This window comes from Bos indicus, chromosome 27, assembly GCF_029378745.1.
Source record: "Bos indicus isolate NIAB-ARS_2022 breed Sahiwal x Tharparkar chromosome 27, NIAB-ARS_B.indTharparkar_mat_pri_1.0, whole genome shotgun sequence".
Lineage (NCBI taxonomy): Eukaryota > Metazoa > Chordata > Mammalia > Artiodactyla > Bovidae > Bos > Bos indicus.
In genome coordinates this window covers 42,675,872-42,700,180 of record NC_091786.1, presented here as the reverse complement: position 1 = coordinate 42,700,180, position 24,309 = coordinate 42,675,872, and the positions used below count along the sequence as shown (strand labels likewise).

Below are 24,309 nucleotides of genomic sequence, written 5' to 3'. Positions count from 1 at the left end.
GAATCTGGGCTAGAGTCTAGGTCCTGGCGCTTAGTTGCTCTGTGATTAGATACATAGTTTAACATTTCCAAGCCTCATCTTTCTCATCTGTAAAATGGAGACAGCAGTAGCCCGTCTTCACAGGGCCAGTGTGAGGGTGGAAAGTGATAAAACTTATTTGGCACACAGAAGGGTTTCATACACTGATGCTGCTGTTCTTAGCCTTTGTGCCAGTTCAAGCCTGCAGCAGTATTTTACTAAGTCCATGTGATAAATTTAGGAAAATGAAGTTTGTGTTAATGCTATGAGGACTTAGTGCTTTTTGTTAAAATAGTAACAGATGCTGTCATTATATATACATTTTATAGTAACTCAAGAAAAGTACTTTGCATATAGGTGTTCAGTTGCATAAAATATGCTGTAATTGTATAATTAATCATTAGGTATAGAAATGTGTTTTCTTGAAAAAAAAATCTCAGTTTTCAGGTGTTACAGAAAAGTAACATTGGATACAGAAAATATTAAATTGGAATTTTATTTAAACAATAGTATAAATTAATTTCTGTCTGTTTCAGAGCTAAGAGGGAGATTACAGTTACTTCTTGATGCATTTTTGCTCTTCCATGGCATGAAATTATTTCTTAAAAAATCAGAATGCTTTTTAGCATGGTCTGTTCTCTTCATAATTTTATGTGATTTTATTGGATACAATGTAACATTGTCCTAGAAATGATATTTGGTTTTAGACTCTAAATTGTTGTTAGGCTGGAAGGTTGATTTCAGTGCATTTCACTGTGAAATTTTATTATAATACATGGGCCAATCTGTTTCTTTTCCACATGAGAATGAAGTACTCTTTATAGATTATCTTTTGTAATTTTTGTATTTTATTGATTCTGAATGTTCATTTAAAATTTTCAATGTTCCTGAAATCAGGATGCAGCTTACTGTTGATGTGCAGAATCATTAATTTAGGTTGTCTTAAAAATTGAGCAGTTTTTTTGAATCACAGATGAATAGTATGTATCACCACTCAGAATTAAGCTCTGGATTTATTACTTGCAGTGGCTCTGTGTTTTCTAAGTTAATTCAGAGATTGCTTTGAGATTTAAGAAATTTTAGTAACTAGTTGCATGATGTTTTGAGAATGAGTTCATTTTGGAAGGTTTTGAGGAATGCAGACCATAGGGGAATACAGAAAGTCATCTAAGTGGATGAAGTTTTTTTTCTAAATAACTGTTAAGAAAATACCTTTGTGAATCCCCAAGTCCATATATTCATGTTCTCCTTGGCCCTGAGTGAGTTACTGAGTTTTCTTGAAACTCAAATATGTGTTTGTGTTTGAAACATCTTGGTATATGTACAGCTTCATTTTTCTGAACCATTAATCCAGTATGCTGGCATTAAAACGAGTGCTTCATGTCTTCTCCACTTTGGTTCAGTTTTGGTGCCGTGGTCTTCAGTTCAGTCTGAATGAGTCATCATTATCTCCCCTTCCCTGCCCCCCACTCCTCTTTCTTTTTAGCAGATGACAGTCACATGTAACACTCCTACCGTTCCTGGAACATTTAAGGTTTTAGGTGAAGTTGAACAAACTGAAATTTAGTTTGCATTTTGCTTCTGACTTGTTTCAGTACCCATGTGCAGTTGCTGACTTACGTATCATGATAACCAAGGAAGTGGCACTGCTGGGCAGAAATTGGAGATATAGACAGTTGTCTAGTGCATTTGTGTCTAAAGAAATAATTTTGTCTTAAAAATTCTCATACGAGAGAGGAGAGGTTGTTTTGTTTGTTTGACTTAGCAAGATAAGTGCTTGTCTTTTCACCTGAACAGCGTGCAGTTACTAGCCTGAGTTTCCTAAATGGGAACTGATAAAATGGTAGTACTTAAAGAATTCTGTGAGATTTATTTAATTCACTTTTAATAGCCTAAGATCATCATGTAAAAGTGCACTGTAAGTGTGAATTACTGATACTTTTTCATTTTTCCTCACCCTAAGGGACAGTGCCTGAAATAGCTGCCTTCCTTATTACCCCACATGTCAAGGCGGAGAAACTTAATACATACCATGATCACAACTTTTGAGATAGAATTGAATTGCTGTCATTGAAAACAGCAGGACATCTTGCAGCCGTTTAAATAGCAATTCTTAGTATAATCTTTTCTGTCAAGAGAAATACAGCCATTCTTTGGTAGCAGTGGCTCAAAATATATTGTAATGCACTGACTCACTGCTCAAAATTGTCAGGTTTATCAGTAAATTGCTTTTTGTATTGAATAATTAGATTTAGAATGATAGACATCTGGAGGGGTTTCAAGTTCCATTATAGAATTCTGCGACAAAATTATGACATCAGTTTTTTAAACCAAAAGGGACAGTATAAGCATAAAGCAAGATGAATTATTTGAAAATCCCTAGGAAGTTCTTTTACATTAAAATTGTTTTCTTTGACACTTTAAGCATGCTCTTTTGGTTCTCTGAGTTTAAAAACAAAAGTATGTGTTTGTACATACACACACACACACACACTCATTTGGATATACACATCTGAATCACTTTTCTGTATACTTGAAACTAGCACAATATTGTAAATCAACTATGCTTAAATAAAAAAATTTTGTAAAAGTTTTTCATGTTTCTGGTAACAGTACAGAGACATTCTTATTACAAAGCAACAGTTTTCTGTTCAAATACTTCCCTGTCACAATTCCTTTTAGCTGACTATGGCTTGACCTTAAGTAATATACCTACTTTTTGAATTGTTAAATAATACCTTTTGTCTCCTTGCTGTGAACTTTGAGGATGTTCAGCAGCTTGTTCACCTGCTTTCTTGTCCCTCCTCCCAGTTAATTACACTCATACTTTTGAAAAAGTATTGGAGGGATGGGGTGGGAGGGAGGTGGGGGGGCAGTTCAGAATGGGGGACACATGTGCACCCATGGCTGATTCCTGTCAATATATGGCAAAAGCCACTACAATATTGTAAAGTAACTAGCCTCCAATTAAAATAAATAATTAAGAAAAAAGAGTATTGGTTGTCTTTCTAAATGAAATAGTATATTTAAGCCACTGTTGCTCATTCCTTCGCATTTCAGCAGTACTTGTTGGTTCCCGACTTTGTAAAATGGGGATATTAGTACCTTTGTTCTTCCTTCTGTCTACTCACCCCCTACCATCCACTTTTAGTTGGTTTCTATTAGCTACACTTGACTTTACATCTTCATGGTTAGTAGTAGTTCCATTTTACAGTGTGTAACTACAACCTCTTACCTGTGCTTTATCGATAATAAAAGGCCAATAAACTCTGTAGGTTTACCTGTTTCGTGCTAGGCCAGCCGGGGTGTTAGGATCAGATTTCCTATCGGTCCAGTCTTAGGATCTCTTAGCAATCAATGCAAAGAAACAGAGGAAGACAATAGAATGGCAAAGATGAGAGATCTCTGCAAGAAAATTAGAGATACCAAGGGAACATTTCATGCAAAGATGGGCTCGATAAAGGACAGAAATGGTATGGACCTAACAGAAGCAGAAGATATTAAGAAGAGATGGCAAGAATGCATAGAAGAACTGTACAAAAAAGATCTTCACGGCCCAGATAATCACGATGGTGTCATCACTCACCTAGAGCCAGACATCCTGGAATGTGAAGTCAAGTGGGCCTTAGAAAGCATGACTATGAACAAAGCTAGTGGAGGTGATGGAATTCCAGTGGAGCTGTTTCAAATCCTGAAAGATGATGCTGTGAAAGTGCTGCACTCAATATGCCAGCAAATTTGGAAAACTCAGCAGTGGCCACAGGACTGGAAAAGGTCAGTTTTCATTCCAATCCCAAAGAAAGACAATGTCAAAGAATGCTCAAACTACCATACAATTGCACTCATCTCACACGCTGGTAAAGTAATGCTCAAAATTCTCCAAGCCAGGCTTCAGCAATACATGAACCATGAACTTTCACATGTTCAAGCAGGATTTAGAAAAGGCAGAGGAACCAGACATCAAATTGCCAAGATCCACTGGATCACAGAAAAAGCAAGAGAGTTCCAGAAAAACATCTATTTCTGCTTTATTGACTATGCCTAAGCCTTTGACCTTGTGGATCACAACAAACTATGCAAATTCTGAAAGAGATGGGAATACCGACCACCTGACCGACCTCTTGAGAAATCTGTATGCAGGTCAAGAAGCAACAGTTAGAATTGGACATGGAACAACAGACTGCTTCCAAATAGGAAAAGGAGTTCGTCAAGGCTGTATATTGTCACCCTGCTTATTTAATTTACATGCAGAGTACATCATGAGAAACGCTGGGCTGGATGAAGCACAAGCTGGAATCAAGATTGCTGGGAGAAATATCAATAACCTCAGATATGCAGATGACACCACCCTTACGGCAGAAAGTGAAGAGGAACTAAAAAGCCTCTTGATGAAAGTGAAAGTGGAGAGTGAAAAAGTTGGCTTAAAACTCAACATACAGGAAACTAAGATCATGGCATCTGGTTCCATTACTTCATGGCAAATACATGGGGAAACAGTGGCTGACTTGATTTTTTTGGCCTCCAAAATCACTGCAGATGGTGACTACAGCCATGAAATTAAAAGATGCTTGTTCCTTGGAAGAAAAGCTATTACCAACCTAGACAGCTTATTGAAAAACAGAGACGTTACTTTGCTGACAAAGGTCCGTCTAGCCAAAGCTATGGTTTTTCTAGTAGTCACGTATGGATGTGAGAGTTGGACTATAAAAAAAACTTACTGCTGAAGAATTGATGCTTTTGAACTGTGGTGTTGGAGAAGACTCTTGAGAGTGCCTTGGAGAGTAAGGAGATCAAACCAGTCCATCCTAAAGGAAATCAGTCCTGAATAGTCATTGGAAGGACTGATGTGGAAGCTGAAACTCCAATCCTTTGGCCACCTGCTGTGAAGGACTGACTCATTGGAAAAGACCCTGATGATGTGAAAGATTGAGGGGAGGAGGAGAAGGGGACGACAGAGGATGAGATGGTTGGATGGCATCACCAACTTGATGGACATGAGTTTGAGCAAGCTCTGGGAGTTGGTGATGGATAGGGAAGCCTGGCGTGCTGCAGTCCATGGGGTCCAAAGAGTCGGACATGACTGAGCAACTGAACTAGTATCTTAATGCTACACAGTGAATCATAGCATTTAGGCAAATACCTCCTTTTTATCCCAATCAAGTATCTGTTACTTGATTAAAAGTATTTTCTGTTTTAGTTTCGTACCTGTTCGCTCTGTGATTTTCTTACCGAGTTGTTTCTCTTGTGGGACTTCTGTTTTCCTCCCGAGAGTAGCATATCTTTATTATACCCTTATATGCTCTATGCCCTCTGGACCATCTCAACCTGGTATATGGTTTGATTTATACCACGCACTTTGTCTTCCAAATTCAGTGAAGTTTCTCCACCAGTGGTGTCCACCCCCGTTCTTTGTCTTTTACTCCTCGTCGCGCTTTCTGTATCTGTGCCCCCGCCGTCACCCTGGGGTGCTGAAGGAGTGGAGGTGAATGTGTGTGCTCTCAGTTTGCTGCCTTTAACCTGGACTTAACCTGTTTTGCTTTAAAGTGTCTGTTCTATTTATACGTTTGTGTGAAATCCACAGAGGGTGTTCTGTATCAGATATTTGAGACTTCTCTTATTTAGTTCTGTGCCGTATGTACTTTAAGTGCACATGAACACACTGTAGAATCTCTGAAGTCTCAGTGGGACAGCGGAATTAATAGGTTTTTTATTTTTGGCATTAGATTTGTTAGTCTTGGTCTATGTATCGATGTGAGAATTGGAGGGTAAAGAAGGCTGAATGCCGAAGAGTTGATGCTTTTTGAACTGTGGTGCTGGTGAAAACTCTGGAGAGTCCCTTGGACTACAAGAAGATCAAACCAGTCAATCATAAAGGAAAGCAATCCTGAATATTCACTGGAAGGACTGGTGCTGAAGCTCCAATACTTTGCCCACCCGCTGCAAAGAACCCACTCATTGGAAAAGACCCCGATGCTGGGAAAGATTGAAGGTGGGAGGAGAAGGGGACGACAGAGGATGAGATAGTTGGCTGGCATCACCGACTCGATAGACATGAGTTTGAGCACACTCCAGGAGACTGAGAAGGACAGGGAGGCCTGGCGTGCTGCCGTTCATGCAGTCGAAAAGAGTCCGATAGGACTTAACCAGTGAACAACAAACAACAACTATTTCCTAACATCTTGCCCACCTTGAGTCACAAGACTTAGAAAAGCGATAGTTATATCTGTACCAGAAATTTCATTCGGGGAAGGGTACTGGAGTGTGTTGCCATTTCTTTCTCCAGGGGATTGTCCTAGCCCAGAATCAAATCCACGTCTCCTGCGTTGGCAGGTGGATTCTTTACCACTGAGTACCAGGGAAGCTCATATAGGTGGTTAGGTGAAGTAAAAAATAAAAGATGAAAATAACACATGAGGGTAAAAACGGGTTTTTAAAATAAAAATTCTTTTATTTCCTCTTTGCAGAAAGCGTATGCTTAGTGTTAGCAGTGGTTTGAGTTTCCCTGGAAGCCCAGCTGGTATAGAATCCGCCTGAAATGCAGAAGACCCTGGTTTCATTCCTGGGTTGAGAAGATCCCCTGGAGAAGGGCATGGCCACCCACTCCAGTATTCTTGCCTGGAGAATCCCATGGACAGAGGAACCTGTTGGGCTATAGTGTGTGGGGTTGCAAAGAGTTAGACATGCCTGAACAACTCAGCACAGCACAGCACAACAGTGGCTTAAAGTTTTGATTTAAGTCATGCTGTTGGTTAGAGATGGAGGCACAGATAGTGGCTGGTCTCCTAACTCTTTATAGATGCATTGTGGAAACCAGCAGAAATCGCTACTTTGTTGGTACTGTGTATGATGATTTATACAATGATAGTATTTCAAATTAAAAGCACACAAATAGTAAAGATTAGTGTAAAAGTGTAAAATTTAATGGAATATTAAAAGAGTAGAGACATTTTAATGTAACTTTCTTTGTCTTTATTTTCAAGAATTCAGAAGGAACTTGCAGAAATTACATTGGACCCACCTCCCAACTGTAGGTAAGTACTTAATGGATTTTTATTTATTTGTATCTTTTGCAGAAGGTGTAACTGAACTGTTGGTCTGATGTGTCAACGGAAAACATGGTTGCGTTTTGGACTTAAGTGACTGTGAAGACAGTGGTTGTGGTGGTCTCCAGGCAGAATGGAATCTTCACGAGTCTGTTTGTCGTGGTAGATGGAGTTGCCAAAAAAAGAGTAATGCAATAACAGTAAGATAATGGAATTATAGGGTAACACATACAGTGATCTTTTGGTGGAAGAGGTGTTGGAGTTTTAACTGATTTCTTTCATGATAGAGTAATACTGTGGCTAAAATATTTGCTGTTGGATAATTTATTCAGTTGTTATCTTGCTGAAAATTGATTTTAGAAGTGCTGGAACATTAAACAGTGTTTCTTCATGGTTTACGTTATTTCTTATAGTCCTGGGTTGTGGTGATTGGAGGCAGTGAGGTTAAGTTTAAAACACTCTCTCCATTATGACCACATACCCTCAATTTTCTAGTTGGAGTTTACTGATGGGAAGTTAAAGTGCTTGCTTGGAGTTGATTAATGATGTACACAGAGAAGGAGGGAAGTTAGCTTCTGCTGTATCTCGGATCTGGCACAGTAGTTGGAAGATGGCTGTTTGACTACTTGAAGACATTTGTTTGTATTCTGATGTCAGTTCAGTGTTGGAACCAAGCCAGTGCGGAGTTTTGTAGTTAAAGTTGGTAGCGCTGTGCGTCAGAGGTGAGAGGACGAGCTTCAATACTGAGTACATTGTTGGTATGATTTCTGATTTTACTGAACTTATTTTAATATGAAAGCAAAGTAACAGCTCTGGGTATTAATGGAAGTGAAAAATTTGTAGGTGGCTATATGACTAATTGACAGCCGTTTTTGTGTAGGAAAAATTCTAGTAAGATTTAATGTTTGTAGTGAATTTATTATAGTTCTTTACGTGAGAGTCACATAGAGTATATAAACTTGTAGTAATAATGATCAAAGAATATTTCACTCAACCAGAACAAATAATTCTTGGTTAGGAAAAGCTGTTGAGTAGTCAGGTGTTTTTGTCACAATTAGGCTGTTACATCAGAGCTGTTTCAGATGTCACATTTTGTTTAAGCTTTGGTGGCCAGTTTGTGTAAATGGATTGATTTGTGGAAAAAATTCAGTTTGAATTAAACTTAAAGTCTCTTGTTTCGTAGGGTAGTATTTGTTTTAATGTTTGAATCTTAAAAAAAAAAAATAGTGTTTTACCACGTATTTCTGTTACCTTTTTACAAACAACTGAAATGGTAAATATGTGAACTTAGTTTATACACTTGCTTAAACTCTGAAAACAGATTATTGGCAAAATAAACTAATTGCTTTGTTTTAATGAGCTTGTTTAGGGCTCATTTTTGATGAATGTAATCCACGTATAATATGCAATGATTAGAGTTTGCAGTTTTGCTATCAGATATATTATTTCCTGGTGCATTACTCTAATTTAGCTTTGACTTGTTACAGATAATTTAACTTAGATTAAACCAATATATTATAAATGTGCATGGAAACTGAAAATTCTGAGGAAAAAAATTACATAATGGTTATTCCTTAACTAAAATGGTTAGATCATAGTTTAGCCTAAAAAAGAAACACTTAACTATGGAAATTTGGGGCTTTAGTTTTTCATTGAGCCTTAGTTAAAGTGTACTGGTTGTGCAAGCAAAATATTTGTAATAGTTTTTCATTAAAAAAATGTTGATGTCACATATAATTAGCCCCTCAGTTTCAAGAAAGAAACCTACTCAGTTGTATACCCCCCCCCCCCCGTTTTATTGAGATACTGACATATAACATTGTAGAAAGATACCTTGTATGGTGGATTTGCTGGCTTATGGAAACTTTCAGTGAAATCCTTTTATCCATGTGAAGACTGGATAGCTCAGATTGCTTCAGAACAAGGACTACCAGTGCAGCTTCTTTGATTGATCCCCAGATAGCTGATGGACTGATCAGGCAGAGACGAAGGTCGTGCCCCTCTTCATGTTTGTGGCTCCCCTGTGGCAGAGGGTCCTCTGTGCTGGGCTGCCTGGAAGTGGGGGATCCTGCCGCCCCCTGCGGGCCCTTCTCCTCACGCTCACGGCCCTGCGAGCGAGCCCTGCCCCTTACGTCGACGCTCCCTTCGGGCTCTACCCTGCACGTCCACGGCCATGCAGGCCCTGCCCCATACGTCGACGCTCCCTGCGGGCCCCACCCCTCACTTTGATGGCCATGCGGGCTCCGCCCCTCACGTAGACGCTCCCTGCTGGCCCTGTCCCACACGTCCAGGGCCATGCGAGCCCCGCCCCTCACGTCGACGCCCCCTGAGGGCCCCGCCCCCTCACGTGGACACTCCCTGCCCTGCCCCTCACTTAGAGGGCCATGAGAGCCCTGCCCCTGACGTCCACGCACCCTGTAGGCCCCGCCCCTCACGTCTATGGCCATGCGGGCCTAGCCCTTCACATAGACGGCCGTGCGGGCCCTGCCCCTGACGTCCACGCACCCTGCGGGCCCCGCCCCTCATGTTCACGGCCATGCAGGCCCCGCCCTTCACATCGACGGCCATCCGTGGCCATGTGCTTGCTCCCATGAGGATTACCGTGGTCTTTGGATTTTTTTGATTGTGGTTTACAGTAAATCTGCTCACCTATATTTTAGTGACAATGCAGTAACTATCTTCAGAAAGAGAAGTTAGAACATAATTTGGTTTATTTTTGGCACAAACTTAACGTCAACAGTACTTCTGTAGTTGATTTTTTTAGAGTCCTGTGCTGCCTTCCTGTGTGTATGAATGACTAATGAGTTTATAGAAGTGTGGTGAACCGAACCCATCTGCCGGAGAGAGTCAGAGTCCCGCCCACCTCGTCTCCGAGTGTCCTTTCCCAGGACACCTGCCTCTCGCAGCCCTGCCCTTTGGGGGCTTGGGCGGGCCAGCTCCTTTGCCACGGATGGAGAGTGTGTGCAGGCGCCTCGGGCTCAGGTGGTCAGAGCGGAGAAGGGTGTGACCTCCGCGGAGTCTCGGTGAGGGTGCGTGTGTACAGCGTTCCACTGGACTGTGCTTTAGTCTTCTTTTCTCAAACTGAGGCGGTAATGCAGCCCCGTTCTGTGGTTGTGTCGGGTTAGAGATGAGACCTCGGAACTTCAGTGCATCTCTTGTGATGTCCGCTAAGCGACTCTGGGGTTCCTAGTACAGGAACCAGCATGTGTTTGTCTTCTGCGGTAGTATTGTCCAAGGTCTATTGTCCAAGGTCTTCTTTCCCCCTGCACAGGTTTTCAACAGACTTAAGTCTTTTAAGAGTCTGCACAAAATATTTTGATGATCAGTTATTTCTTTGTATAGAAAATACCTGCCTGTACAGTTTTTGGGTTTCTTTTCACTTTTTTTTGGTCATTGTTTTTGAGGTAAAAGTGCAGTAATTTTTTTTTTTTTTTTAGGCTGGATTAAGTTAATTGTTTTATAACAGAATTAATGTTTAAAACCAAAACTTTATGATTTATCTAAGAAAAAAGTTTCTGTTCACAAAACTGTAGGGTCTGTAGGATCATAGGCATAGGAAAGTGTACATAATCTGGGCGAAATCTGGTTATATATTTAAGAGTATTGTCTGTAAATGGTAGAGGTGCTTTGCTCAGTCTCAGTTTGTGCGATGAGAACATAATTGGCCCGCGGAATTTGAAGGGCTCTCTCCGAGGCCTCTGCAGGTGCCCACGTGTTGGTCCCACCCTGAGTTGGGGGTGCTGGCTGGCGGCTGCAGTTGCTCACTGCCTCAGTGGCCTGCACACCAGCTTAGCCTGTAGATGACTGTGCCGTGACTTTGAGGATTCCGCACAGTCGTCAAAAATGCAGACCCAAAGTCTGTAAATGTGCTGGTGTGTTCATTTCTAATTCCTCAATGCTAGTGGGAGACTGGCAGCTAGCTAGAAAAATTTCTGAATTAAAATAAAAGTTTGTGTCATCCTGAGGATAACCTGTGTCTCTGTATTGCACAGAAGCTAGATTCAAATTCCGTTATGATTGGATACTGCCCAAATTTATATTAGCTTTATAAGCATGGAAATGACAGAGATCTTTGCTACTTTTTAAAAATAGAGACTGTGGTAAAATGATTCACTTGGATTTTGGTTTTTGATTTACTATTTGAGCAAATAAAAGGAGAAAATACTTAAGAGGATGTATTTCAGTTATATTAGCAGTTTTTACTTTTATTGCTGTGTTTCAATTATCTACTCATTGAACACAGGCTCTGCTTTATTTTTAATTGTAACAGCTTTATTGAGATGTAATTTGAAGTATAAATTTCAGTGAATTTTAGTGTATTCACTGCTTTATATCTGTCACAATCAATTTTGCATTCAGATCACCCCAAAAGATACACCATACCTTTTAGCAATCATTCCTTTCCCATTTCCTCCCAATTCACCACCACCCAGCCCTCGGCAACCATCGGTCTTCTTCTGTCTCTATAAATTCGCCCTTGGGACATTTTGTACAAATGGAATCATATAATATGTGGTCTTCTGCGACTGGCTTCTTTCATGAAGCACAGTGTTTGCAAGAGTCATCCATGTTGTAGCACTCATCAGCACTTTACTTCTGACTCTGAATAATATTCCATTGTGGGGCTATATTACATCCTATGTATCTGTCCATCAGTTGATGGAAGTTTGCATTGTTTCCACTTTGTGGTTATTGTGAATAATGCTGCTGTGAACATTTGTGTACAAGGTTTTGTGTGGACATTTGTTTTCATTTCTCTTGGGTGTAGCTAGACCTAGGAGTGGAATTGCTGGGTCAGGCACTAACTGTGTTTCACCTTTCGGGGAACTGCCGGAACATTCCAGGGTGGCTGCACTGTTTTACCTTCCCAACAGCAGAGTATCAGAGTTCCGGTTTCTCCGAAGCCTTAGCAACTGTTACCGTGTCTTTTAATGACGGCCCTCCTTGTCAGTGTGAAGTGCTGCGTCACTGTGGTCTGGATATTTGTTACCCTGTTGAATAACGATCTTGATGACTATCTTTTCATATACTTTTTGGACATTTTTGTGTCTTGTTTAGAGAAATGTCTATTCAAATTCTTTGACAATTTTTAAGTTGCTTTGTCTTTTTTGTTGTTGAGGTGTAAGTACTGTTTATTTATTTTGACTACAAGTCCCATATCAGATATATGGTTTGCAAATATTTTCTTTCATTCTGTGGATAGTCTTCTTGCCTGGAGAATCCCTTGGACAGAGGAGCCTGGCGGGCTGCAGTCCATGGGTCGCAAAGAGTCAGACATGACTGAAGCAACTGAGCATGTGTGCACACTGCATCCTTTCTTGCACTCTCTGCACGTGGAAGAGGAGGCCTGGCAATGATTCAGAACCATCCGCAGGAGAAGGGGCCCTGGTGCCCGAGCCCGTCTCTGCCTTGCTTCCCCTCCCGCACCCCACTGCTCTCAGGTCTCCTGATGTTATGACTCCTTTATCTGACTTACCCAGTTGGCTGAGAGTTCTTTCTTTAGTCTCTGGACTTCACATGTTTGCAGTCACTTGATGTTCGGTGGCCCCTTGAGGGAACGGATATACTTGCTGTGCTCGGAAGCTGGCGTCCGTGGACGCTCCAGTGTTGGCGGCGGTGTTGCGAGGTCTGTAGTCCCAGCGTTGCCTCAGTTAATCTTCCTGAGTCTGCAGGAGGGAGGCTCTGGTTTTAGGTAGGATTTCACAGGTGGGAAGACAGACTCAGACAGGTTAGCTCACTTGTTCAAGGTTATACAGCGGTGCAGTGCAGAACGCAGATTTCAGGCTCCAGAGCCCAGGTGATTTGAGCCTTTGCTGTGCTGACTTCCTTTTGCAGAACAGACACAGGAGAGTTGTCTAGAACAGCACTGACCCACAGAACTTTCTGTTAGGATGGAAGTAGTCTGTATCTGGCATCCAGCGCAGTAGCTATTTAGCACTTGAACGATAGCTAATCTGAGTAATTTATAATTTTACTAAAATTTAATTCAAATTTAGGAGACCACAGATGACTAGGAACTACTGTGTCACATAGTACAGACTTAGAAACATGAACATGTCTCACGCTCACATTTATGCTTCACTTAATGCTAGGTGAGACTAAACGAGCAGGTCATTTTGAGTTTGTTAAAGGGTACTTACAGTTATGCATTTGTCTTTCCCCACCCTTCCTACCAACCACCATTATTTTCTAAGAGCCAGCGACCCTTAACGAATTTTTTAGAGCATCACACAAAATGCCCTTAAGTAAAAGACCCATATAAATATTAGTATTATATAGTATGGTTAAAATTTTTTTATTTTTTTTAACAAAGTGAAAGTGACATCGAAAGCATTGTTTTTAGGTGGACTCATAGGATTTTGAAACAGGAAAGCGTATGGTCTGGCATCCCTCCAACCAGAGAGAAGTCAGCACTCTGATGAGGACACAGTTTCATGACAGAGCCCAGTCCAGCATTCAGTTCTGATAGTCGATGTGTTGCTGATTTCACTGACAGAATGGATATGTTTTATACACTTAGAAAATGTAGATACCATTAATGTAAACAAGGAAAATTGGAAGCCTTATCTGCGATCAGAAAGGACATTGGAAGGGAACTGGAGTTACCTCGGCTGGGGGAGTGAGGGGCACCGTAGCTGTGTTTAACTGTTTTCAGAGCCAGAAAACGGAAGAGAGACTCGCCTCCCTCCATGGGGTTTCAGGGTGTGGAATTAGCGCTGCTGTGTTAAATCAGAAGGAAACCGCTTCCTTCATGATACAAAGTCTTCATCTTCGTCCGGAGCCATCCAGAGAGATGATGGACAGCTCGGGAGGTAGGTAGTGTGTGCCTCTTCTCTGGAGGAATTAAAAATGAGTCCGTCTGCTTATTTCAGAGGCGTTTTCAGGTCTCAGATGCAAGGCAGCGCTGGGACGTGTTTCCAGCCACTGGACTCGGCTTCATCTCCCTCATCCGTGGATCGCGAGTTGGTTTCTCCCTCTCCTTTGCCTTCTTGGAGCCTGTGGTTCATAATTTGTATAGTTTATTGGCCTGGCTGTTTTATTTAAAACAGCTAATTTGTTATACGTTCTATATATGAGTTAGTAAGTGAGGCTTTTATTTCTTTGTCTATTTATAACTTTCAAATATATAAGAAAAGGATGATACATGAAGAATATTTGTGTAGCAGACCTATTCCATTCTTAATTACATGCATTAATGGGAAATTAATAATTTCCTATGTCATCTAAGGTGAAAATACAGCATTTAAGAACCATGGCATATGGATTATAGATAGTATTGGAATAATGTATAAAATGTTTTAAGTAATAAATTCAGGGTAGCCTCCCCCAAAATGTAAATGTGGGTGTGGTGACTGTCTAAACAAGTGGTAGCTGTCTCATTGATTCTTTCTCCTTTTTCACATTACAAGCCAGATGTGTCTAAAGCGAGGAAAGATCGTTGAACAGTTCTTCCTGTTTTTGTGCTCGCCAGAGGTGTGGGTCTGTGGACTGGTGACTGATGGAGAAGTAGAGCTGTGCGTGGTTCTGATGTGATCGTTCTCCGTACTGGGAATATTCTGTTACTCTCCTGTTTGCCATCTTTTTAGGAAGTAGGGGTTTGCCTGGAGACATGACCACATTTCGTATAGCTCTGTAATCAGTCGGCTGGGGACCCCTGACAGTGGATTCTGGAGACAGTAAACTTAGGTTGAGCAGATTTCTACTCTTCTGTGCGGAAGGTAGTCAGATGGATGTTCAGTTGGACACACAGATGGAAATGCACCCGGTGACCTTCCGATCCTCTGTGGTCAGACCCCATGAGCTGGGAGGTCCAGCTGGGGAGTTTTGACTAGTCTACAAGGCAGAGATTGAATTTGAGTCAGCACGCTTGTCCAGGTAGGAGATCGGGCAGGCTTACATGGATGTTTGTGTGCTTGCAACATTCACTTCATAAGGTGGGCAGAGTCAGGGACTGGCGTATTGATTGATGCCCTGTGGTCTGCAGGAGGCTTGGGAAAGAGGGGGTCTCCTCACACCCTGATCCCTGCAGCTTCGGATAAGTGCTTATTGAGATGAGGAGGAGAGAGCAGACATGCACACTGCCGTGTTGTTAAAGAGTAAGAATTTGTCACAGGGATAAGAATAACCTTCATGTTTGATAAAGCACCCGGCCAGAGATTAATAGGCAAGCCTTTGAATAGGCTCCGAATGGTATCGGTGCCTGAGAAACAGCAAAATAAAATTATGTTCTTGAATAAGAGTATGTAAGGTGCTATTGTATTCCAAAAATAGCTATTATTAGGTTAAGTGAGTAATAAAATAAGCTGAGTAGGGTGTATTTTGAAATTAACAGTCGCTCAGTCGTCTCTGACTCTTTGCGACCTGGTGGACTGTAGCCCACCAGGCTCCTCTGTCCATGGGATTCTCCAGGCAAGAATCCTGGAGTGGGTTGCCATGCCCTCCTCCAGGAATAGCCGTTTAACACCAAACAAGTGTTTCCTAAGAGCCGGTTGTGTGGTCGGCACCATGCTGGGGTGCAGTTCGCCCCAAGGAGACGAAGGGGCGAGGGGGCGTGCAGCCCGGGCAGCGCAGAGGCGCTTCTGGGAAGGCAGACTGGGAGGTCACTGCAGAAATCCAGGACTGCCCTGGGAGGGAGGGGGCAGGGAACAGATGAGACAACACGCAGGTGCCGGATTTTAGTGTGGGACCTACCTGTCCTCTGGGTTGGGAAGGCTCTAATAAGGAGGTGACATCTAAACCGAGAGCGGAAGGGGATGCTCTGAGAGTTCCCGAGGTGAGGAGGCCCCTGGCCGCGGCCGGGAGCGGCAGGGATCCTGGGATGGGGCGGGGCGGGGGGCGGGGGGCAAAGTGCGAGTGCAAAGTGAGGCTGGCCTGAGTGAGTCGAGCCGGTTTGGTTCTCATGAGGCTTCTGGGCTGGAGGCCGGTTGCTCGTCGGCGGGGAGGCAGGACGGCGTTCTGGAAGGGCTGGACTGGGACGCATCTTGGAGGAGAAGTGGTGGGGCTTGGGGTGATGGCAGGTGTGGGGATGTGGGAGAAGTCTGATCGAGATTGAGGCTATTGGGGAGAGGGGGGCTCCTGTTCCTGCGAGGACTGCGGAGGGAGCGGGCTCGCAGCCCTCTCTGGCCGTGTTAACTGGGAGCGGTTAGCACTTCCAGGTGGAGACGTCAGACAGGCGGCCGGTCATGAGCTGGAGTCCGCGGAGAGCTGGAAATACCAGTTCAAAGTTGTCATCGTAAAGACATGGAAAGGGTGTGTGGGGAAAGAAGGGGACCCAAGGCGAGGCCGTCTGGAACCACGGGTTTGGAGTCGGGAGGAGGGGCCTGAAGGAGGCGGAGGAGCCGGCCTGCGGGGAGGGGGTGTGTGTGTGTGTGTGTGTGTGTGTGTGTGTGTGTGTGTGTGTGTGTGTGTGTGTGTGTGTGTGTGTGTGTGTGTGTGTGTGTGTGTGTGTGTGTGTGTGTGTGTGTGTGTGTGTGTGTGTGTGTGTGTGTGTGTGTGTGTGTGTGTGTGTGTGTGTGTGTGTGTGTGTGTGCGCGCGCGTGTGTGTGCAGGGGGAGGTGTGTGAGGCCGGGCCGGGAGGGTGTGTGTGTGTGCAGGGGGAGGTGTGTGAGGCCGGGCCGGGAGGGTGTGTGTGTGTGTGTGTGTGTGTGTGTGCAGGGGGAGGTTTGTGAGGCCGGGCTGGGAGGGTCTGTGTGTGTGTGTGTGCGTGCAGGGGGAGGTGTGTGAGGCCCGGGGGGGGGGGGGGGGGGGCGTGGCGGGGGAGAGGGGGCGGGCCTCGGTTCCTGGTGGTCCTGGGGGCTTCCCAGTGGTCAGGATGCCACATCCACTGCCAGGAGCACAGGTTTGGTCCTGGGTCGGGAAACTAGGATCCTACATGTGACTCAGCCAGAAGGAAAAAATTAAATTGATTATGAATGAAAATTTTAAGTGAATGAAAAGTGGAGTAGCACTGTAATTGTTGGCTGATGGCTCAGAGGTAAAGAACCCTCCTGCTGGTGCAGGAGACACAGGAGACGCGGGTTCGACCGCTGGGTCAACAAGATCCCCTGCAGAAGAAAATGGCAGCCCACTCCAGTATTTTTGCCTGGAAAATTCCGTGGACAGAGGCACCTGGTGGGCTGCAGTCCATGAGGTCACAGAGAGTCTGACAGACTTACTGACCAGACAGCAACAGTGAAGACTGTAATTACTTTTCCCACCAGGAAAGTGATAAGTGAGTAAGGACCATCACGTTGCATTGAGATTTCCAGAGGAGTTCTTTTATAATTTCCCAAGATGATTCACATTACCTTTTCAGGCAGACTCCATAATTGGGCTCAGGAAGGCATGCCTTTTCCCTTTGGGGTGCAAGGTCCTGCCCATCTGAACGCTGGCCGGTCATGCTCAGGGACTACTTTATTAGGGAGACTTTTGAGAACTCGCAGCCCGCGTGACTGCGGACTTACCGCAGCGGGGTGTGCCCCTGTCGTCTTCTGTTCTTAGCCGGGTGCCTTCCTCCTGGAGAAGCCACTGCTGGCGGCCTGTGAGTTTGCATGTGGCTGGCTCCCATCCTCTGGGAGCACAGATTGCGTGTGGTCAGCACGCCCTGGTCTTCGCTTCCGGCGCCGAGAAAGGGCCGTCAGGGCTGCTGTACGAGGGAATCAGCACAGGCTGCTCTTGGAGCGCGGGTGGCGCCGCTGTCCTCACGGACGCTTCCTGTGGGTGTGTGGCTGGCCTGGCCTGTGGCCGTGCCTGCCTGCATCCAGGTGTGCAGGGGTCAGACACAGCAGCAGAGCAGGAGAGCCGTTCCCTCCCCGGCACCCGGGCGTAGCCTTTTCCCACGTCTTCTACCAGGACCTCAGGGCCTCGCTCAGACGTCGCTTCGTTTGCTGACTCTCTGCCCCCTGCACGCCCGCAGCACGCGCACCCCCGGCACCTGGCACCCCCGCACCCCCAGCACCCGGGCGTAGCCTTTTCCCACGTCTTCTACCGGGACCTCAGGGCCTCGCTCAGACGTCGCTTCGTTTGCTGACTCTCTGCCCCCCGCACGCCCGCAGCACGCACGTCCCCGGCACCCGGGCGTAGCCTTTTCCCACGTCTTCTATCGGGACCTCAGGGCCTGGCTCAGACGTTGCTTCGTTCGCTGACTGCCCCCTGCACGCCCGCAGCACGCGCTGCTTCGGGTCAGAGAGGCAGTACTGCACAGCCGTTTCCGCGGCAGGGACTGCCTAGGTTTTACACATTTATCCTCTTGGTCTAGTTCCGTGGTTTCTCTCAGTTCCCTTACCTGTAAAATGCCATGAGTCTGTGAAGATTGTGTGAGTTGTGTGTGTAAAGGACTCAAGAGTAGGCCCCAGCTCATAGGGCTCAGGAGTTGTTAGCCATTGTGCAGTTATCAATATTTATAAGGGTTATATGCACTTACTGTCTTCATTTGTTTTGAGGATGGTGAAGGCATATGACATGTAATTCACTATCTTCTCAACATGGTATATTGCATGTAAGAGGCACTCAATATTTTTTGCATTAGTAAATTATTGAGGCAGAGAACTAAATGTTTTGTTTTTCTCTAAAATACTAGGCATACGCATGGATGTCTTATGTGTGACACTAGATGCTTGGTGGTCAGTATCTCTTCTATACGATGCAGTTAATAAACAGAATCATAATGCATTTGTTAAATATATATATATATATATAAAATTTTTGTAATATGAACCCAAGCTTGGTTTTAAGCACTCATAGTTTCCTGTGAGGAGAGGGGAAATCTTTTTTTAAGATAAAAAATTTTCAGTGTTTTCCAGTTTGTCTTTTCTCATGATAAGCTCAACAGCCATGTCTATATGACTAAATTCAGTGTAAACGGGCAGCTTGGCATTTTAATCACCTCATTTCCAAGGGCTCAGTGCTCTGGGGATGTGGGATTCTTAACTTTCAGAGATGAGAATCTTAACTGTTGAAATAAGACCGACTCACTCGAAATAGAGAAAAATATCAAATGGTATACAAAGGAAGTGTGATGTTATTAAAATAGTAAAATAATTAATCCAGCAGTCTTGTTTGTTATTCACCAAAAGCCTTTTGAGCACCTCTTTCTCATTGGATTCAGAACCTCTGAATTTTAATCCAAGATCTGCCACTGAGAAATTGAACAAGTCCTTTATCTTTACTTGCTCTACTTACTCACAGGCTGATAAAAAGATCAAATATAATGATGTGTATGAGCGCTTCTAGGACACTAAAGCGTTCTGCAAATATGAAGAGTTGTATAATGTTAAATTGTCGGAGGCAGATCGTATGTGTGTTGACAGTTAAGAATCAGTGATGGCTGGGATGGTCAGGGTGAACCTTAGGGGTGGGTCTGATTGTCCCCCAGAAAACATCAGGGGAAAGAGTGTTTTTAAAAGCTAATACCTAGGTGGGAGGGGACGTGGGTAAACCTATGGCTGATTCATGTTGATATTTGGTAGAAACCAACATAATACTGTAAAGCAATTATCCATCAATTACAAATAAATAATTTTTTTAAAAAAGCCAATACCCAGGATTGGTGAAGTAGTTAGGAAAAGAAGAGTATGTTGGAAAATTGTCCAGTTGTGTTTTATTGAACATGAAGTGTATACTGCGTGACTGAATTCATTGAGCAACTGGAATATCCTTTCAAATTTTCAATTTTTTCTATTTCTAAAATGGGTTTTGCATTTTCCTCCCCTCTGAAACAGTATATAACAAGTTTAATATTTTCTTATTAGTTTAGGGCCTTCCTCTGCAATGCAGGGATTGGTAAAGAACTGCTGAGTTAGTGAGGTGTGTTGGGCTTATACCTAATGCCTTCAAAGGATCTTTGGATACTATCTTTTGTTAAGTTGACATATGCACCCTTTTGGAGAGCGTAATCCAGTGGTTTAGTGTATTCACGGAGTCGGGCAGCCTCAGCCCTTAAACTACTCCCAGAGCGTTTTTATCGCCCACAGAAACCCAAACCCCGAGAGCCGTCGTCCCCTGTGCTTGCCACCGCCAGGCCCTGGCAGCCGCGGGCTGGCTTTGTCTGTGGCTTGTCTGCGGACATTGCACCCAAATGGGATCCTACAAGCTGTGGCCTTTTGTGTCTAGCTTCTTTCACTGAAAACATTCAGTTTTAGAATAAAAAAAAGCTAGTCAAATTAATAGAGTGGGGTTGGAAGGAGATTTAAGAGAGCCCGTGAGAGGAGGAAGGTGAACTAAGAGGAAAAGGATGAGATCAGAGGAAGTTCAGATTCTGCGAAGTGTCTGTGAGCTTGTCACTGGGCTGTTACTGGGCGATGAAGCAGAGTCAGTTCTGAAAGGTATGCTGATACTTCCTGCCTGGTTGATGATAATTGGATTTTGAAGAAAGAAGTAATATCCTCTTCATGTGTAGAAGTGCTAAATGAGCCCTTTGGAAAGGAGTTGGAAAACAGACTATTACTACAATCAACCTTTGATTAGTATGATTTCAGCTTTTATTCCTCTTTTAAAGTATAATTCCCACGAATTTTCCCCAGTTTCCATTTCTTGAGGTATATAGGGTTCTTGCTCCATGATGCCAACCTTATCCCTGGTTTATATATATATATATATATATATATATATATATATTGTGTGTGTGTGTGTGTGTATAAATTAATGGTAGAGCAACCAGTTAAGTTTTGCAAATATTGACTGAGAGAGTAGGCATCAGTAATTTCCCTTTATACCTTATTGCTTAATATTTAAGGTTAGGATAATTGGTTAAATATTCATATTTTATTAATTGGTGAAAGTGAAAGTCACTCAGTTGTGTCCAACTCTTCGCTACCCCATGGACTGAAGCCCACCAGGCTCCTCTGTCCATGGAATTCTCCAGGCCAGAATACTGGAGTGGGTAGCCGTTCCTTTCTCCAGGTGATTTTCCCAACCCAGAGGTCAAACCCAAGTCTCCTGTATTGCGGGTGGATTCTTTACCAGCGGAGCCAACATGGAAGCCCAAGAATACTGGAGTGCCCACTCCAGCCTACCTTGTCTCCAGGGGATCTTCCTGACCCAGGAATTGAACTGGGGTCCCATGCATTGCAAGCAGATTCTTTACTGGCTGAGCCACCAGGGAAGCCCTTATTAATTGATAATTCCCATTTTTCATTTACTTCATTGACAGTCTTACAATCTCCCCATGTCAGTTAACTTAGTGATTCTTACAGGGTTTAATTTTTTGTTTTGTTTTAAAGTTGTGCAAATGCATTCACCTTTATAACCAAAAAAAATCTTGTTAGGTAAACGGCTGACTTGGGTAATGCCTGAATATGGCAGTGTGTGTAGCTGCATGGCAATATTCTTATTTAACATCAGTACTCAGTTCTGATTGTACCATGTTATCCTTAATAAACAGGCATGATCCAGTTGTTTTGTTTCGGGAGGAAACCTATCATTAAATAGTTTTGTTTCTTTGGTGCACAATAGCGCTGTTTACGACACCATTAGAAATCTGCCAGGCTTACTGTGTCTGCAGTGAAAGATATGGACAAAGCCTGACAGAGTCTTTGGGCATTTTCACCTCTAAGCATTATACATCTGCTGGAGGGCCGAATTAAGCCTTCTGTATTGTTGAGCTGTGATTATTTAAGCTGACTGGATAGCCTAAGTATTTTTTCCGTTTGCCCACATTCACTTTTCATGTAATCTTTATTGATGGAGCATTACTTGGAGGTACTAAATGAAGATTAGTAATAGTGAAAATTTATTATATTGATTAGTCAAGTTGATGTTAATAGTTAAGATTTAATCTTGTTTAAAATTTATTTTTGCTTAGCTGCCTCTAAAATAAACTCTGCCACTTAAATTTTAACCTCTGTGTCTAGCTGCCTGTTCAATGTTCCATTTGAATATTTCTTAGTTACCTCAAAAGAGGAACAGGTCCAAAACTGAACCCCTGTTTTCCAGTCCAAGTCCAGCTCACCCACAGTCTTCATCTCAGTTAAAGGCAGCTCACCGTTCCAGTTAGCAGGAAACCCTGGAGTCATCCTAGATTTCTTTCTTCCTCTGTCTACATTCATCCTGTCCACACATTCTCTTAGCCCTGCCTTCAGAATGAATATCCCTAGAGTTTAACCACTGCTCCCTTCCTTGTCGTCCGAGCCATCTCCCTTTCTTGCCTGAATTAATTGCCATGGCTTCCCACCAGCTCTCCCCACTTCTGTCTGTCCTGTGCACTCTGTTCTTAGTACGAGAGAATGGTCCTTTTAAGGTGGAGGTCAGAGCGTTTTCCTGCCGGGACTCCCATCACAGCGGCCTGTGACATGGTTAGTGGTCAGGTCCCGCTCCTCTCCCTGACCTCGCTGCCTCTTGCCTCCGGTGCTCCTGTTGCAGGAGCTCTTTCCTGTTCTTCAGACGCGCCAGGCGTGCTCCCCCCAGGTCTCTGCGAGCCTCTGTCCTTTGCCTGGATGGCTCTTCTTTCAAAAGCTGCCTGACTGGCTCCCTGATCTTCATTCTTTTCTCAGCTGCCAGCGCACTGAGCTGCTCTCATCACTCTGCCATAGCTCGCCCAATCTCCTTTACCCAATCTCCAACAATGACTTCTGTGATTTGCCTGTGATCCCTGCTTTCCCATCAACGTATTAGTGTTCTGAGGGCACTGATGGTTTACATGTTCAGGAGAGTGTATGTTGCCAGCAGGACATTACTGGCACCCTAGGAGCCGCCGCTGTGTACCCTTCCATCACTCTGCTCCCCAAGTCTGATGGCCTTTAGCATTGTTTTAGTTTATTGGGTGTCATCTCCCACGAATACAGCGCAGCTGCAGATGAGTAGTCTGTGCGCAGAGCTCTGTCCCTCAGGGGAGGCCAGGGTGGCAGCTTGCTCTTGCCTTGTCTTGTCCGGTATCTCATGAGCGGTCCACAGAGCTGAGGTGTCCTTTGCAACACCGAGATTATTTTTTCTAGTTTATGGAAATGCGTTTTAAACTGTTTTTTACAGTCCTCTTTGCTTATGAATGTAAATGTCACAGGAACAACAGCCTTCGCCACTTTACTAGATCTCTGTGATTTAGCTGATGAGAATTTCATTCTGTTGACAGTATGGAGCACTTTGCAGGTGAATATCAAGGTTAATTGTCAGACTGAAAAGTGAAGCAGTACATTGTACATCTTTCTGCTGAGAAAAATGGAATTGTTACCATTAAAATGATATTAGGTTAATAAGTTGGTTAATAAAAGCAATTAAAACCAGATTTTCTTACAACTTGCCATAAGTGCTTTGCTTGAAAATAAAAAAGATCAAATGACTGGTGAAATTAAAAAAAAAAGAGAGAGAACTGCAATACTTTAGTGGACACTATTTTGATTTGGGTTTTTGGTGAACAAAATTATTCTTCACGTGCTGCACAAGATCCAGTAATATGAACAAACAATATTATCATTTGTTGAGCACTTATTATGTATTGGTTCTCATGGTTTATTTTTTATGCTTCCAACAGTTTTATAATGGCACATACTATAATTTCACTCTTCTAAACATGTTTCATTCAATTTCCAAGCCTCAGTTTTCTTATCAGACCTCAAATACTGGGCTCCTTACCCTACATCCTGTTTCCCCTCCCCCAGCTTCTACCTAATTCTTTATTTTGTATTTGATACTCTGACTTTCCTCTAAAGAGCAGTGTATACTCATTTTGAAGTTAATGGCTTTTTTTAAGGAAATAGTTTATTTAATGTTAATTTTAACATCGTTCTCTGGCTCAGCAAAAACATTATTCTACTATTCAGGCATAATTGTTTTGGCAAGTTTATAGCATCTTTTCAGGCATTGGTTAGGCTAATTGAACATCTGAATACCTTTATGGTATTACAGTTTTTTTGGTTCTCTGTAACTGATGCTTCTTTTTCTTGGCCCTGAAGGCTTTCTTGGAGCTTCCCAGATGGCACTAGCAGCAAAAGAACCCACCTGCCAAGCAGGAGACGTAAGAAAGTCGGGTTTGACCCCTGGGTTGGGAAGATCCCCTGCAGTAGGAGATGGCCACGCACTCCAGGATTCTTGCCTGGAGAATCCCATGGCCGAGGAGCCTGGCGGTCCACAGTCTCTGGGGTCACAGAGAGTCGGACACGACTGAAGCGACTTAGCCCAACACGGCCAGACTTTCTTAGCACATAGTTCTCTCAGAATCCTTAATACAAGAAGACGCGGCAGATTTCCCTCCACCTGATGCCAGTTTACTTAACTACAAGAAGACGCAGCAGATTTCCTCCCACCTAATGCCAGTTTAGAGAAGGCGTGTGTTTCTGTG

At 43.5% G+C, this 24,309-nt stretch overlaps 1 protein-coding gene across 1 annotated transcript in view; it reads left to right on the top strand.

The window, feature by feature from the left end:
• The window catches only part of LOC109553440 (ubiquitin-conjugating enzyme E2 E2), a 374,262-nt gene that overhangs the window by 9,681 nt on the left and 340,272 nt on the right, over positions 1-24,309 (top strand). The window contains exon 3 of the mRNA XM_070781549.1: positions 6,999-7,049. Within this exon, the coding sequence (XP_070637650.1) occupies positions 6,999-7,049 (51 nt within the window). The remainder of the gene's footprint in view (positions 1-6,998; positions 7,050-24,309) is intronic.